Consider the following 13,904-nt stretch of genomic DNA (forward strand, 5'->3'; position numbering starts at 1 on the left):
CTCTGGGTACTCCCTGCTTCCTCCTGCAGTCAAACGATATGCAGGTTAAGTTAGTTAGAGAGTCTAAATTGCCCATGGGTCATATCTGTATAGGAGTGGATAGTGCTTTGTTTCTATATGTCAGCCCCTGGCGACCTGTCCACGGGGTATCCTGCCTCTCGTCCAGTGCCCCCCGACCCTGAAAGGTTAAGCGGTATGGATAATGGATGGATTATGTATAATGGATGGATTGATGGATTGATGGATGGATGGATGATATCCACTGCTGTAGATATGGACAGTGGACCTGGCCTTGGGATGCATATGTAGTAGCTTTGCAGATACATTTGCAATTACAATGCAATTTCTAAATACAGAATGACAAGACAAGATATGTTACGGTTCTATTTGACCTGGATCCCATGTTACTGCATCTTTACAAAGAAATTGTATATGTGAATATGCAGATTCGATTATAATGACTTTTACTGTATTCCCATTGCTTTGGGCCCAAAATACAGATGTAAATATCAAATTAGATATAAATATTATGAATGACATATTACTAAAGATGACTGATTGCTTCAGTGTCAGGGTGCTGTGTATACTGGCTCATCATCACACTGTCATAGCTTCTCTCGATACTTCAGTGGAGCAAAGCCATCACTGATGTCATTAGTAATTTCCATGTTACTATTATAAGTCAAATGTCTGAGATAAAAAGAAAATGCTAATTACACTTATTCTTACTCATACTGCGGTATAACCTCATAATGCCGTGCTATGAATACCAGCTGATTCTGATAATAAAACTGTAAAGGCTGTTGTACATGAATATTACTGGGTTTATGCTGCCCTCTGCTGTTCATCACTTAAACTTCAATAGATGTGTAATGACAGGAAATGATTGATCAGAAAAAACACAATAGTGAAAATAAATATGTTGTAGACAACAGGTCTGAAAAACATAATTATACTTAAAATAACTTCTCTTTTACACGAAAATACTTTGTAATACTAATAAATGTGCTATTTTCTAAATTGCCTCTTGGCAGCATGCTAAGCTGTTATTACTGTTGTTTGTCCTCCTGCATCTGAATATCAGTTCAATAAAAACCATTCAAATTATAGTAACTCAATATTTTTAAGTCATCATGACCTCCAGATATAGACAAAACAGGAAGAAACACCCGCACACACATGTTGTACATAGCTTATTGTGGGTTGCTGTTCAGGACCGTTGGTCAGGGCTCTAAAAAGTTGTCAAAAGGCCGATTACATTTAGGTGCTAGGGGTGTGTGTGCAACTGTGTGCCTGTGCGTGCGGACAGGAAGTGGTGATGGCTGGTTTGAGGTCAGTGGCTGAAAAGAATGGTAACTATGCTGTTGCTGTGACTACGGCTGGTCGCAGTGCAGATTTTGGGTTTTCTGACACGCTGCTGCCTGAGACCGCATTTCACCATCACTCCATCCATCCGTCCATCCATCCCTCCTGCATCCGTGTCATCACTTCATAATCAATCATCATATTAATTAATCTCACCCTTCATATAATTTCTTCCTACACATGCATTTGTTTGTCTCTTTTCATTCATCCCTCTCCAACATCCCTCTCCATGCCCAGTGGTATCTATATAAAATGCTTCCTTAGTAAATGCTGCTCCACCCTTCTCTTTAAACATTAAATGCTGCACAAAAGTGTGACCACAGGAACTAAAAGGCCTTGTTTCTGTGCTGTTAACTGGGCTGAGGTAAACCGCATCCCTCTCATTCACATCTGGGCCCTCAACATCATCAACCAATGAGAGAGGGACCAAATGACATCATCATGTTGGGGTAATTCATCAGTTAACGCACATTTTTCTGATTCTTGTTTTCAAACAACATGACAGCAAAATTGTAAACACCTGAACTTTTTATTCCTTAAATTTATAGTGTGCTGTCACATATCCTTAATAAGTCAAGACGTTATATATAGTCATATTTCTAAGTATATCGCACAACATGTTTTACAGATACGATTTGCAAACTGAACACATGGCTATGAGCTTTTCACAAATATCTATGGGTCATCTGTTGTTTTTCCAAAGCTGCCAAAAATAAGAAACCAAACAACCAAACCTCAGGAAACGAGATGAAAATAAAGAAATCTTAAACCAAAATCCCAGTAGCACTGCACGGTACCACTATCATATGGCCTAATCTGCACATCAATTCAAGGGAATTGCAATTTTCTTTTGCTAAATAGTTGTATTTTATTGATAAATAGTATTATTAACATAATAATACAAAATAAGTAAATTGAATAGAAATACATTTATAATACAAAAAGATAATACACATTCAAGATTTCATCACTTGCCATTTAGATCCCCTCCAACTGCATTACTATGTTTTTGATTATGTCCTCTTATTTTATTTTGTTTTAAATAACTCTTTAAACAATGAAACTATAACTACTATTTAAAATGATAAAACTTACTGCAGCACCTTGAATCTACCTCTGTGTATGAAGGATGCTGTATTAATAAAATTGCCTTACAGATAGTTATATTATATTGTTTGTGGATAAACATTTATTTAAGGTCTTATTTTATGTTGTTTATTTCAGTCATTCATTTGTCATCAAATAAGCATAGCTGATACAAAACTATCCACTTGCTTGTATTAAAAATTGTTTGTGGATAACAAAAAGGTACTACAACACAAAGACAAAAAGATGCCTGGGAAACACCAAAAAAAACCTAAATCATACTAATGAAAGAAAAAGAGCACAAAACTACACGACTCCGCAACATCACAGCAAGCTGCCAACTCCTCTCTCTCCCTTTTACTACTGACTGGCATTTTTGCTTTATAGCCTCACCTGCCTGGAACCTACCACCTGCGCTGGTAAGTATGAGGTGAGCTAAACAGAAAGACAAATAGAAACCACACTGAAGACAAGACCAAGTTTGGACTCTGGGCTACTGCTGACCTCACAATTCAACCTATCTGCAAAAATACAGAAGATAAATGCAACGTCCTGACTAAAGCGCAATGCAATGCAGCACACTTCACCCATTCTCTGTCACCTTGAGTCTGCCCAGCCCCTCCTTTCTCAGAGAACTGATGGTGCAAACCTGTTGTCACTCTCCCTGATCGACCCCACATCCAAACAGAGCAACATCACAAACATAACAAAATAAACTGTTAACACATACTTGCTGTAAAACAATACAACACACAACTCAAAAAGGGATTATCTACACAATCTAATCGATAATCAAAATTCAAATAATATTCAAATGACCAAATGTTTAAACGTTCAGTGTGTAGAATTGTGTGACATCTAGTGGTGAAGTTGCATGTTGCAGCTGAATATCCCTCACCTCACCTGTGGTATCCTTCAGTTGTCATAAAAAGTTTTTTAGTTTATCCAGTTTGGACTACAGTAAAAAACTATATTATTTTATTTTATTTTATTTTATGTTTTAGTAATCTATTTATTATCTATTAACCATTGCTGATACAAAACCATACATTCAGTTGATAAACTTCTAGTTGATTTTGTTTTACTTCATAATTGTATTGTATGTGTCATTTAATGAGTGCTCCTTAATAATCAAACATAAAACACTTATTTTACTTATTTTATTTTGTAGTTATCTATTTATTATCTATTTACCATTGCTGATACAAAACCATACATTTTGTTGATAAACTTCTATTTTATATATTTTACCTTATTATTTTATTGTATGTATCATTTAATAAGTACTGTTTGATAATAAAACATGTATTTCACTTTATTATGTTGTTCTGTCCACAGGTCTCAGTGGTCGTTGTCGTTGACAGGACGCGCATGCGCAGAGGCAGCCCCTCGTCTCAGCTGACAGTGGAGCGGACAGGAGGTGATGATGGCTGACTCCGCTGACTCTGGAACCAACGAAGTGGCTGTGATCGGAAACACCGACCTGACTTCATCCGAGTCGGAGAACAACTTCATCAACACGGTCGTGCATGTGTCCTTCTTCCTGTTAAACAATGTCCATTAGTCCGGAACTGCTGGTTTTTCTTACCGGTGAAAACTTTTCCAAACAGGCCTGAACTTGTGTGTTAGCTTCCGGGGGAGTTGGTGACACTCGGAGCTTCACTTTAAAACAGCTTTTAAAGGACCGTTAGCTCCCAAAGTAGCTTCAGCTGCTAACTCTGCAAAGGCGACGCTAAAGTGCCAAAGTCAGCCCAAGTTGCTAATGCTAACACTGGCTCGAGGCTACCTTATAAACTTTGATGCTGCCTTTAGCTCGTTAGCTAGCAGGTCAGAAGCCTAAAGTTTAGTGGACATGAATTTTTAGCCTCTTCACTGAGTCGTCTTCGTGGTTTCAGAGGAGAAAGAGAGAGAGATCGATGTTTTCCCCAGTTCACTGACGCTGGTTGTTTTATTATCTTGTCTCATCTTGTGACCTGCACACGTCTGTCACAACCCTCCAGTGTGTGATCACAACCCTGAAGACACAAACCTGCACCTCTGTGTTGATCTGTTTAACGCTTGTCATGCATCTGTATAGAAGTAGATACGTTATCACTATTACTTACTGCCACTTTTGTGTTGTATTTATTTCACTGTCTCACATAACTTCCTTGTTTTTCTCTCAGATCTATGACACTGCTTCTGCATTACTCTAAAATGTTTGTTTCATTTACACACACGTTTATTTGTCACTGATATTTTTACTCTCCATACTCCATATTGTTTTATTCACTGTATTCTATTCTATGATATGTTGTGATCTTGGAGCAAGCTGGCACAAGAATTTCTTTAGGGATTAAAAAAAGTCATATTTTATCTTATCTCAATAACAGAATCTACATGGTTCTGAGTGGAACTTTTAATAATCTCTTACCACCCGAGAACCACACTGTTACCCTGCGCACACATGTCTCTTCACCTGGTGTTATTATTGTCTGATGTCCCCTTGATAAACCGCCCTATACCTTCATATTCTGCTTTTCAATGGATAGTTAGTATTCTTTTTCCTCATGCTTACGCAATCTTTCTCGTCTGCGCAGATGGTGGAAAGAGGGACAGCTCTGTTGAGAAAAATGGAGATCAATGTGACGGAGGCAGAGAAGAGAACAGGGAAGAACACGGTCAACATGCAGGAAACCTATACTGTCTACCTCATAGAAACACGGTGGGTCACAAGCTGGAGCATCCTGTTTTTTACTGTTGATTTTTTTCCCCCACTGACACGAGTTTTACGGCAATATGCAAACAGTTTAAAATGTTTGTCCTAAAAAACAGCAGGGTAACAAGAAGAGTGAAGGGATAACACTTACAGAAACACACAAGACATAACTAAGATAAAACCCCTAATATTTTAAAGTTAGTTTAGATGCATTGCTATTTCTGTGTCTCAACGTGCTCTGAACAAATAAAGTAGCTCAGATGTCCTGACACATGTACAACAAATAAACATACTGTTTACTCATGTGTCCGCAGGCCAGCTGAAACTTTCCCGGAGGGAGGAACGCCGTCCGCACCTGATACTTTGTGGAGACGCTACAGCGAGTTTGAGCTGCTCAGAAATTACCTCCTGGTCACATACCCCTATGTCGTCATCCCTCCACTACCAGAGAAAAGGGTGAGTGACACAAATGTGAGCAATGGAATGTGATTAATCAAAACATGAATTACATGAAAAACTTATTTGGGCATGATTAATCCTTGTGGTTAACTGTAGGTCTTGCATGTTTGTAAAAGAAAACGATTCAGCTGTGACGTTTTTCTCAGTTATTTTTGCTTCAGTTTCTTCCAAGTAAGAGGCGTGACTCACCGGGACTTTTGTGTTGTATTTTTCTCCTCTCTTCCTTGATTGTGTCTCTTGTAGGCAGAGTTTGTTTGGCACAAGATGTCAGCAGATAACCTCGACCCGGACTTTGTTGAGCGACGGAGGGTCGGCCTGGAAAACTTCCTGTTGCGTGTTGCATCACATCGTGTCCTTTCCGACGATGAAATCTTCCTCTGCTTTCTCACAGAGGTTAGCGTTCAAACACATACCGCCTAAATGTGTCATTGAGGTCTGCTGTCGTACTTATACACAACCTGCGCTTTTAGTAGACCAGGGATTTCCAATTAAGAATAGCAACAAGTCAAAGCAATTCAAGAGGCTTGAATTAAAATGATGTCTAGATGTTGCTACAGGATACCAGGGTTTTCTCTGGTTTTCCGGTGGGCTGAGGCACAAATGCACTATTTTTATTGCAATATTTTAAAAAACACAACAGAGACGAAAAGCAAAACAATTATAATTGATGACATGAGCCAAACTCCTTTTTATAAGGCCTCTGAAGCTGTTTTCAGACTTGCATTGAAGACCGGACATTTTCCTGACATAATCTAGAGGGGCTGTATGTGAGAACACAAATGTCAGCGTCAGTGGCTCTGGACATTTTCCAGATATTTTCCAGAACTTTACCTGCCAACCCTCTTGTGAAATATCCGCAAAATATTAGGGTGAGAATACAGGTTGAAAATCTCCAGAAGATTCCCAGCAAGCAAGTGGGTGTGTTGGTGACATTTTGAACATGAAACGAGCGTAAAACTGGAAGAACAGAAATAAATCAGGATGAAGGAAAGAAGAAGCATAAATGTAGAAGACACTTATGAAGATGTCAACATGGAGAGACAATGAGATACAGTCGCTTTTGGCTTTAAGAGCCTACACAGAGGTCAATGTTTCGTAAACAAAAGCCCTGCTTTCTGCTGCAAAATGTATACGTCACGTCCTGTCTCCTGCGTGCTCTACCCAGACGCCACCCCTGACCTGAAGGTTCAAGACATTTTCCCTTTTTTTGTAAAGGCGTCTGACCCAGACTCTCCTGCTGCGTTCATCATGTGTAAAAGGAAAACTCTGGGAAATGTCCAGACCCAGTTTTCTGAAGTTCATGTGTGAAAACAGCTTTAGTTATTACTATGTCCTAAACCGTTGTCGGTGATCAAACTGTTCAGCATACAAAATAATACTGGTTAAAATAAAGTGCATGGATTTGAATTCCAGTTTTCTTATCCACCCATAACTATCTGACATCATGTTTGGCGGCCAAAAGTGTTTGTTCGTTCAGTCGTGACCTGGAGACAGCTCACTTTCCCAGAGGCCACGAGTCAATTGACAGAGTTACTGTAGCGAGTCGATTCCTCTCTTGCTCTCTTTGCTCTTGCGTTATCAATTTCTCTGACAATCTTGAGACTTGAGTGTATTTGAGCTGATCATCTGTGACAGCGGAATTCTTGGCTGTCACAAGAATTGGCTGTTGCCCGACAGATTTTCTACCTGGTTTATTTCTGCAGCAAAAAAACATCTGAAGATACAAAGAAATAGTTTTCACCTGTCATGGATTTGTTTCCTTTCCTCAGAACAAGTTACATCAGTCTTCAGAGATCCCTGCAGGATAAAAGTGATGAACAGAACTCTTTTAAGGCTGATTTACTCACTAAGCACTCACCAACCTAAACCATTTCAGACATGAACTCTGGAAAATGTCAGCACAATTGAGTCAGTCCGGGTAGAGCAGGCAGGAACGTGTATGGCACCTCTTTTTCATCCTTTCGCGTGTTAAAGGTCATCATTACCCAATCGCTCGCAGTGATTCTCCAGGACATAATCCTGCTGTACTCTCTGATGGGCACTCTTTGGCATTCTCTGGAGGGTTTGCTAGGAGGCTGGAAGGAAAAGTTCCAGAAAATATTTGGACTAAATAATTTGGACAGTTGAATTCTCATATACAGGCCCTCCTGAAAGCAGAATACCCGGGGTTCAGTGCCTGTCTGATAGCATCCCTAGCAACATATGGCTACAAATAACCAATAATACAACACTCTTTAAACATTACGAACACTGGTGCACTGGTGAATACATAATTGTCTACTATTGAAATATAAGACAACCTCCATTTTTTTTTTTTAAACCTACGGAAAAAATTACGTAAATGAGGGCCAACCTGGTATCCTGTCTCTCCAGAGTGGTAGAAAACACCATATTTCCATTCGCTCATTTGGCTTAGGTGCTGTGCAGAAATGATTAGGGGATGCACTAAGTCTTATAATGGTAGGGGAAATCCTTGATACAGACAAATATGAAACCAGCTAAAAATCCATATCACAGGGTCTTGAGAAAAATGAAGGCCGAAGGTTTGTTTTGTGCTGAAGTCCTTTCCAATGAAATCTTCTGCACCCACACTGTGATCGCATGGAAAACAAACCCTGTAGTATTTGCCACAGAGCTCTCGCATGCATCACTCTTATTTGTTATTCATCTGTGAACTGGTGAAATTTGATAACTCATGAGTCTTGCCATTTGAAACACCCTCAAACTGGATTTGTATCTCAGGTCTCCCCGTAGCCAGTAGCAACATACTCATACCGCCGCAGCCTCTCTTTGTAGCCGTGCAGTTGTCAGGTGTCGGGCCGCCTGTGTACACTGTATTGCTGATAGTCCTGCCTGTTAGTTGTTGATCATCTGTCAATCATTTGTCCTCAGGAGAAGAGATGGAAGGATGCGGTTTTGGAGACGGGTTTCCAAGACAAGGTAAAGAGGTCGTAGTGTTTTGTCGCTGTCATTTCTTTAATAGATTTTGTATCTTGAAGGCACCCCTTCATAGATTCTCCTGTGTGCTGAATGTAAAATATCTTTCTCTAACATAACTCAAATGTGATTTTCTGTTCTCCATCAGGCTGATTCCAGACTCAAGTCTCTGAGTGCCATGCTCAGAGTCAAGAACCCAGACCAGTAGGTGTAAAACCGAAAGTGAAAATGCTTCGTGTCACTTAAACACTGTTTGAGTTACGACCCATTTGTTGTCTTCTCCAGGCAATTCACAGCACTGAAACACTCCAGTGATGACCTGAACACTGTCATCTCTCAGTTACTCAGGGTGCGGGCGGTGAGTTTGGACATGTACAGACATGTACACACACACACACACACACACAAACACACACACACACACACACACACACACACGCACGCACCTATTTAACTGCTTTCTTAGATTTGGCTAGTGGTTTGCATTGTTTTTGCATATGGGCTTATCATGTAATGTGAGCGGTCCACAGTTAGTTCAAAGCTGTGTCTGGCTGCAAGATGTGTAGTGTGAAGCCTTTCATATTAATGGAGAATATATTGAGTCACTGTTAAAAACAAATATAGCCACTAAGGTGTTTTTAAATAAAGGGTATTTTGAAGTATAAAACAATGCACATAACTCGATTCTGTTGTCTTCATTCTAGAAAGTAGCGGACAGGCTGTATGGAGTCTACAAGGTCCACGGTAACTATGGTAGAGTCTTCAGGTGAGAAACACCTGTTCTGTTGTTACTGTATCTTTCTACATGAATAAAATCACAGTTTTGGCCTCAGAGATGGTGCAACATTTGAACAAAATAAAGCATTAATGAAGCCACAACTTAAAATTAAACGACACTTTCTGCGTATTCTGCATCCACCTACTTTTGCTCCACTCATTTGCTGTATACATTGAGGAAATGATGCACAAAAAGTACCATTTAGTTCTTTTGACTACTTGAAGGAAAACCTATGCTGTGTAGACTGAAAAGAGATCAGTCAAAAGTAAAGTTCTCCTAAATTTGTTGTGTCTTCAGTGAGTGGAGTGCTATAGAGAAGGAGATGGGAGATGGACTACAGAGTGCTGGTCACCACATGGACACGTAAGTAACCAGTTCAACCAGTGCTTACACTTAATAAATAGTAAGACGTGTCTTTAAACTAAACAACTCTTAATTTAGACACATTCACGCATCCACACACATAATGTCTTTTTTCTGCATTGGTTCACTGTTGAATGTGACTTTGTATGTGCACAGATATGCTACATCAATAGATGACATTCTGGAGGAAGAAGAGCACTATGCAGACCAACTGAAAGAATACCTCTTCTACACTGATGCTGTCAGGTAAGTGAGTGTGTTACAGAGGGAAACACAAAGCAGTGTCAGGCCCTCCGGAGGAGGATCTCCTGTTGGGTTCTCACATGAGCTCATTCGGACATTCTCCAGAATTTATGATAGGGGCCTGGCACGAGAAACTCTGGAGAGAGAGGCTCTCACTCGGACATTTGCGTTATCACACACATCCCCTCTGGAGAATGTGCAGAGGCAAATAATTTTGGGGCAGTGGAAGCATAATTTCTACTTTACTGTTACATTTTTTTTTGTCTTTTAGGTCAGTGTGTAAGAAACAGGACTTGATCCAGTATGAGTTGGAGATGGCAGTTCAGGACCTCACCAATAAGAAACAGCAGAGAGACGAGCTGATCAACGGGGTAACACACAAACACACACTAGTTTAGTAAACCTCACGTCCTAATATACATCCTGGGCAAACACGCAGGTGGCAAACACAAACACAATGTCGGCATTAGCACCATATTAAAATCAACAGAATTAGTTTTGTGTTAAAAATAATTTTGCGATGCAATTTGATAAAACCATCAAATTGGATGTATGAATATATACTATGCTGATTTCTAATATGTGTGTCTTATTGTCTGTGTGTGTAGACGGTACGAATCTTTTCTCTGAAAGGGATGACCAGTAAACTATTTGGCCAGGACAGCCAGGAGCAGAGGGAGAACAGGTTGGCAGCCCTGGCGCTGAGTATACAGGAGGGGGAGGAGGCCGTATTGGAGAAGAACAAAGAGAGTCGGTAAGTGCAAAAGAATTTAGTCAGTCATCTGCATTTTTCAAAATTGTTTCTGTCATCTAAACATCCCCCCACTGTGTGTCTCCTACTGTATGTCTGTTCCTCTTACTCTCTTTTTTTCTGTATCAACTTATATAATCTGCTTCGTGGTCACTCAGTTTGTAATACACATTTAAGTTCTTCCTGCTTCACACAGACTGAGCCACGATGGCATGTTTCTTTGTCTGTACCCTCAGAGAATTTTTGAAAATAGCCTGGGCAGACATCGAACTGTTTAAGGAGCAGAAGGACAAAGATTTGCGTGAAGCACTAATCAGCTATGCCATTATGCAGATCAGCATGTGTAAGAAGGTAGGGAGTTCAGTTTGTTTGCTCTTGTTCCCCAGGTATTTTGTTGGTTTTAATTCATCAGTTCCACTCATCAATTGTTGTTGGGTTCCTATTAATCTCTCTTTTTTCTGTTTGCCTTCCAGGGAATCCAGGTGTGGTCCAACGCCAAGGAGTGTTTCAATAAAATGTGAGCCACTTTCCCAGCCAATCACACTTCGCACCAAAACAATAGCCAATCAGATTGTACAGACTGGAAGCGCCAGCCAGTTGTCGTCCTGCCGTCTTCTGGAAATGGGCCGTGGAGCCCAAACAATGCGCTAAATTGAAGCTACTGAGAATAATTGTCCCCTTTTTCTCTTTCTTCCTCCCAGACACACATGCACACCCACATTAATTTAGAAAAAGATAGCAAGTCTGAATCATTTAATGAGTCCATGCCTTTCTAAAGCCAAGTGTCTTAATGGTACCACTGCTGATTTGACTGTCGTGCTGCAGATGACCAAAGTTTTCCATATTCGCCACGATTTACCAAGTTGACAGCATGACCAGAATCCTGCGTTGATGATGCCTGATAGTTGTTTGGGGGGGAATCACTGCTCATTGAATCTCTGTTGTAAGCCCTTCTTTGAGTTATTCTTAACTTTGAAAATGAGGGATGCCCAGCAGAGAGCTACATTATACGTAGTCATGACATTTCAGCCGGGGGTTCATGTGACTCGTTTCAGAATTAAGTGCCTCAGAGAAATTGAGACAAACTGGTGTGTTTTCTTAGTTAAACTGCAGTTCGCTGTCGACTGACAATATTGGCAATGAAATGAAGAATGGAGAAGAAATGGCACTATTGACCAGCATCTTGTTTACGTTGGAGCTAATTTGGCAATTAATTGTCCCCGTGCTAAAGCTATAGCTTTGGTGATTGCTCAGTAATTCATAATTGTCTATGTGCATCTTTAGGCAGAGATATTTTGTAGCAACTGGCCCCCAGGAATTATCCTGAATAATGTTTCCATTGATTTCCCAGAGTCTTTTTCTCTCGACCTATAGTAACTTTTATTGTTTGAATTTCTACGTAGTAAATACGTCATCAAAATCAGCTATTAATTAAACTGTAAGGCAAGGAAACATGAATTACACACAAAAAACACCACTACACATTCACATGTACTTATTTCCTTTTTCCAGAATTATATTTTATACGCTTTCATGCAGATGTCAGACTTAATGTTGTTATTGATTGACCAAAGTGCTTATGACCAATTATGTGCCTGTATAGTACAGATCACAGGTGGGAAGCACGGGAGACTGTAGCGGTTGTTTTTTTTCGGGGGGGATTTTTTTTATTTCATGTTATTTTATTTGTGCCAAAAAGAAAAGAGCCATGATGAAGTGTAGCCAGAAAGACCTCAGACTGTTTTTTGACTAAAGAGTAAAAGCAAAACACACACGCAGATCAACGGCTGAATCTTTTTTCTTTACCGTCAATAGTCATAGGTTTAATACGAACATCGGTTTTGTACAACAGGGGAAGAATAGTTTGTTGTTGACCTTCTCTGCCTCACATGTTTTTTTCAGAATTTAACTCGCTGCAATAAATAGACCTTCGTTGTAATGATGTGGAAACTCTTTGGTATTTTTAGGTTAACAGTCTGGCTTCATACAAATGCTATAGATTTACAATACATATAATACTTTTGCTTCATTTATCAATCTAGAGTCAGAGATGGAAAAATCGAACATCTGAAACTCATACGAGATTATTTTCTGTCTGTCAGTTTACTGGAATTATCCTAAATTGAGGCTTTATGTATGTTTTTGTAATAAACATGTTGAACGAGAGATTGTTTTCATGTCTCTGTATTCACTGTGCTAATAAACACTAATAAACGTATTTCTTTTTAACTATTCTGTTGCATTGGTTTGCCAGATAATTCTGAAAGAAGAAATTAAATACTGATGCTCCACATTGACAGGGGTTCCAAGGGGTCTCAAAGAGTCTAAAACGTAATAGTCCGAATTTTATAAATACATTAAAATATTATAAACCAGGTCTTAAATACCTTCAGGTAGATCTTAATGATGCCAATGTATGTTTAACACCACTTTCATATAAGTATTTTTGTGCCATGCGTAGTTTAGAATGTTGGCGTGTGTTGTAGTTGTGTCTACGCTGTGGGAAATTACTGTTGAATATAAGAGGGTTACACTGTCTCTGCCTTAAGTTTAAGAGAAAACGTGGGTTATTCTCTACTAGGCTACTTCACCCTGTCTTCAAAAATGGGGAAAGTGTAAGAAATTTTGGCACTCCAATATTATTTCATATCTGTCGTACGTGACATAGATCTTCTAAATTTCATTATGGTCTTAAATCCAACTTCAAGAAACCCTGATTTAGACATAACTTCGACCAGATACTTCAGATATTTCTTTGACGTGATTCATGTTTTTGCTGGTTACATCACATGTTGTTAGTCTGAAAGAAAAGAAATGCTTCACTTCTATTGAGCACATTCTAAAGGTCACAATGTTATAATTTGCTTGTGTCAAAATAACCTTCGCCCCTATGTTCAGAGTGTGGCGTTTTTTCCATGACACCTGTGAGGAGAGAGTGGGAGTGTGTGTGTTTACAGCCATGTCAATGTGCCATTGATGCCCTGTCAAGTCCATTCATGTGTGGATTATCAAATCACACAGGGATAGTGTTACGGTTGGCTGTTCTTAGTAGTTCTGTATTAGGTGTTTGAGAAAGGTGGAGTTAAATGACATTTTTCTGCTGTAAGACTGGTTTCATTTTTCTGCTGTAAGACTGAAGTTAAGGTGTTGGTTGAGTTAAGTTCAGCTAATGATCATTATAATGTAAGAAAAGAATAAGACACAGCATGAAAATAATAACATTT

The 13,904-nt window shown here is 39.4% G+C and overlaps 1 protein-coding gene across 2 annotated transcripts; it reads left to right on the forward strand.

Annotated features, from left to right (window-relative positions):
• Window positions 1–3,816: 3,816 nt before the first annotated feature.
• On the forward strand, window positions 3,817–12,912 carry LOC118120037 (sorting nexin-4). Of its 2 annotated transcripts, XM_035174642.2 has the most exons (15): window positions 3,817–3,973; window positions 5,031–5,155; window positions 5,464–5,605; window positions 5,852–6,001; window positions 8,501–8,548; window positions 8,694–8,749; window positions 8,831–8,903; window positions 9,250–9,311; window positions 9,621–9,686; window positions 9,843–9,932; window positions 10,201–10,300; window positions 10,538–10,683; window positions 10,917–11,031; window positions 11,154–11,197; window positions 11,382–12,912. In XM_035174642.2, the coding sequence occupies exons 1-15, from the start codon at window positions 3,875–3,877 to the stop codon at window positions 11,407–11,409; spliced, it is 1,344 nt and encodes a 447-aa protein (XP_035030533.1). In that variant the 5' UTR covers window positions 3,817–3,874; the 3' UTR covers window positions 11,410–12,912. The 2 variants fall into 2 exon arrangements, with proteins under 2 accessions (XP_035030533.1, XP_035030534.1); XM_035174643.2 differs by having other exon boundaries at window positions 11,154–12,912.
• Window positions 12,913–13,904: the final 992 nt, after the last annotated feature.

Source organism: Hippoglossus stenolepis, chromosome 13 (assembly GCF_022539355.2).
Source record: "Hippoglossus stenolepis isolate QCI-W04-F060 chromosome 13, HSTE1.2, whole genome shotgun sequence".
Lineage (NCBI taxonomy): Eukaryota > Metazoa > Chordata > Actinopteri > Pleuronectiformes > Pleuronectidae > Hippoglossus > Hippoglossus stenolepis.

Coding starts and splice junctions, on each gene's coding strand:
- LOC118120037 (XM_035174642.2), top strand. CDS start 3,875: ATGATGGCTGACTCCGCTGACTCTGGAACCAACGAAGTGGCTGTGATC. Junction 8,904..9,249: donor AGTTACTCAGGGTGCGGGCG/GTGAGTTTGGAC, acceptor TCTTCATTCTAG/AAAGTAGCGGACAGGCTGTA. Junction 10,684..10,916: donor GAGAAGAACAAAGAGAGTCG/GTAAGTGCAAAA, acceptor CTGTACCCTCAG/AGAATTTTTGAAAATAGCCT.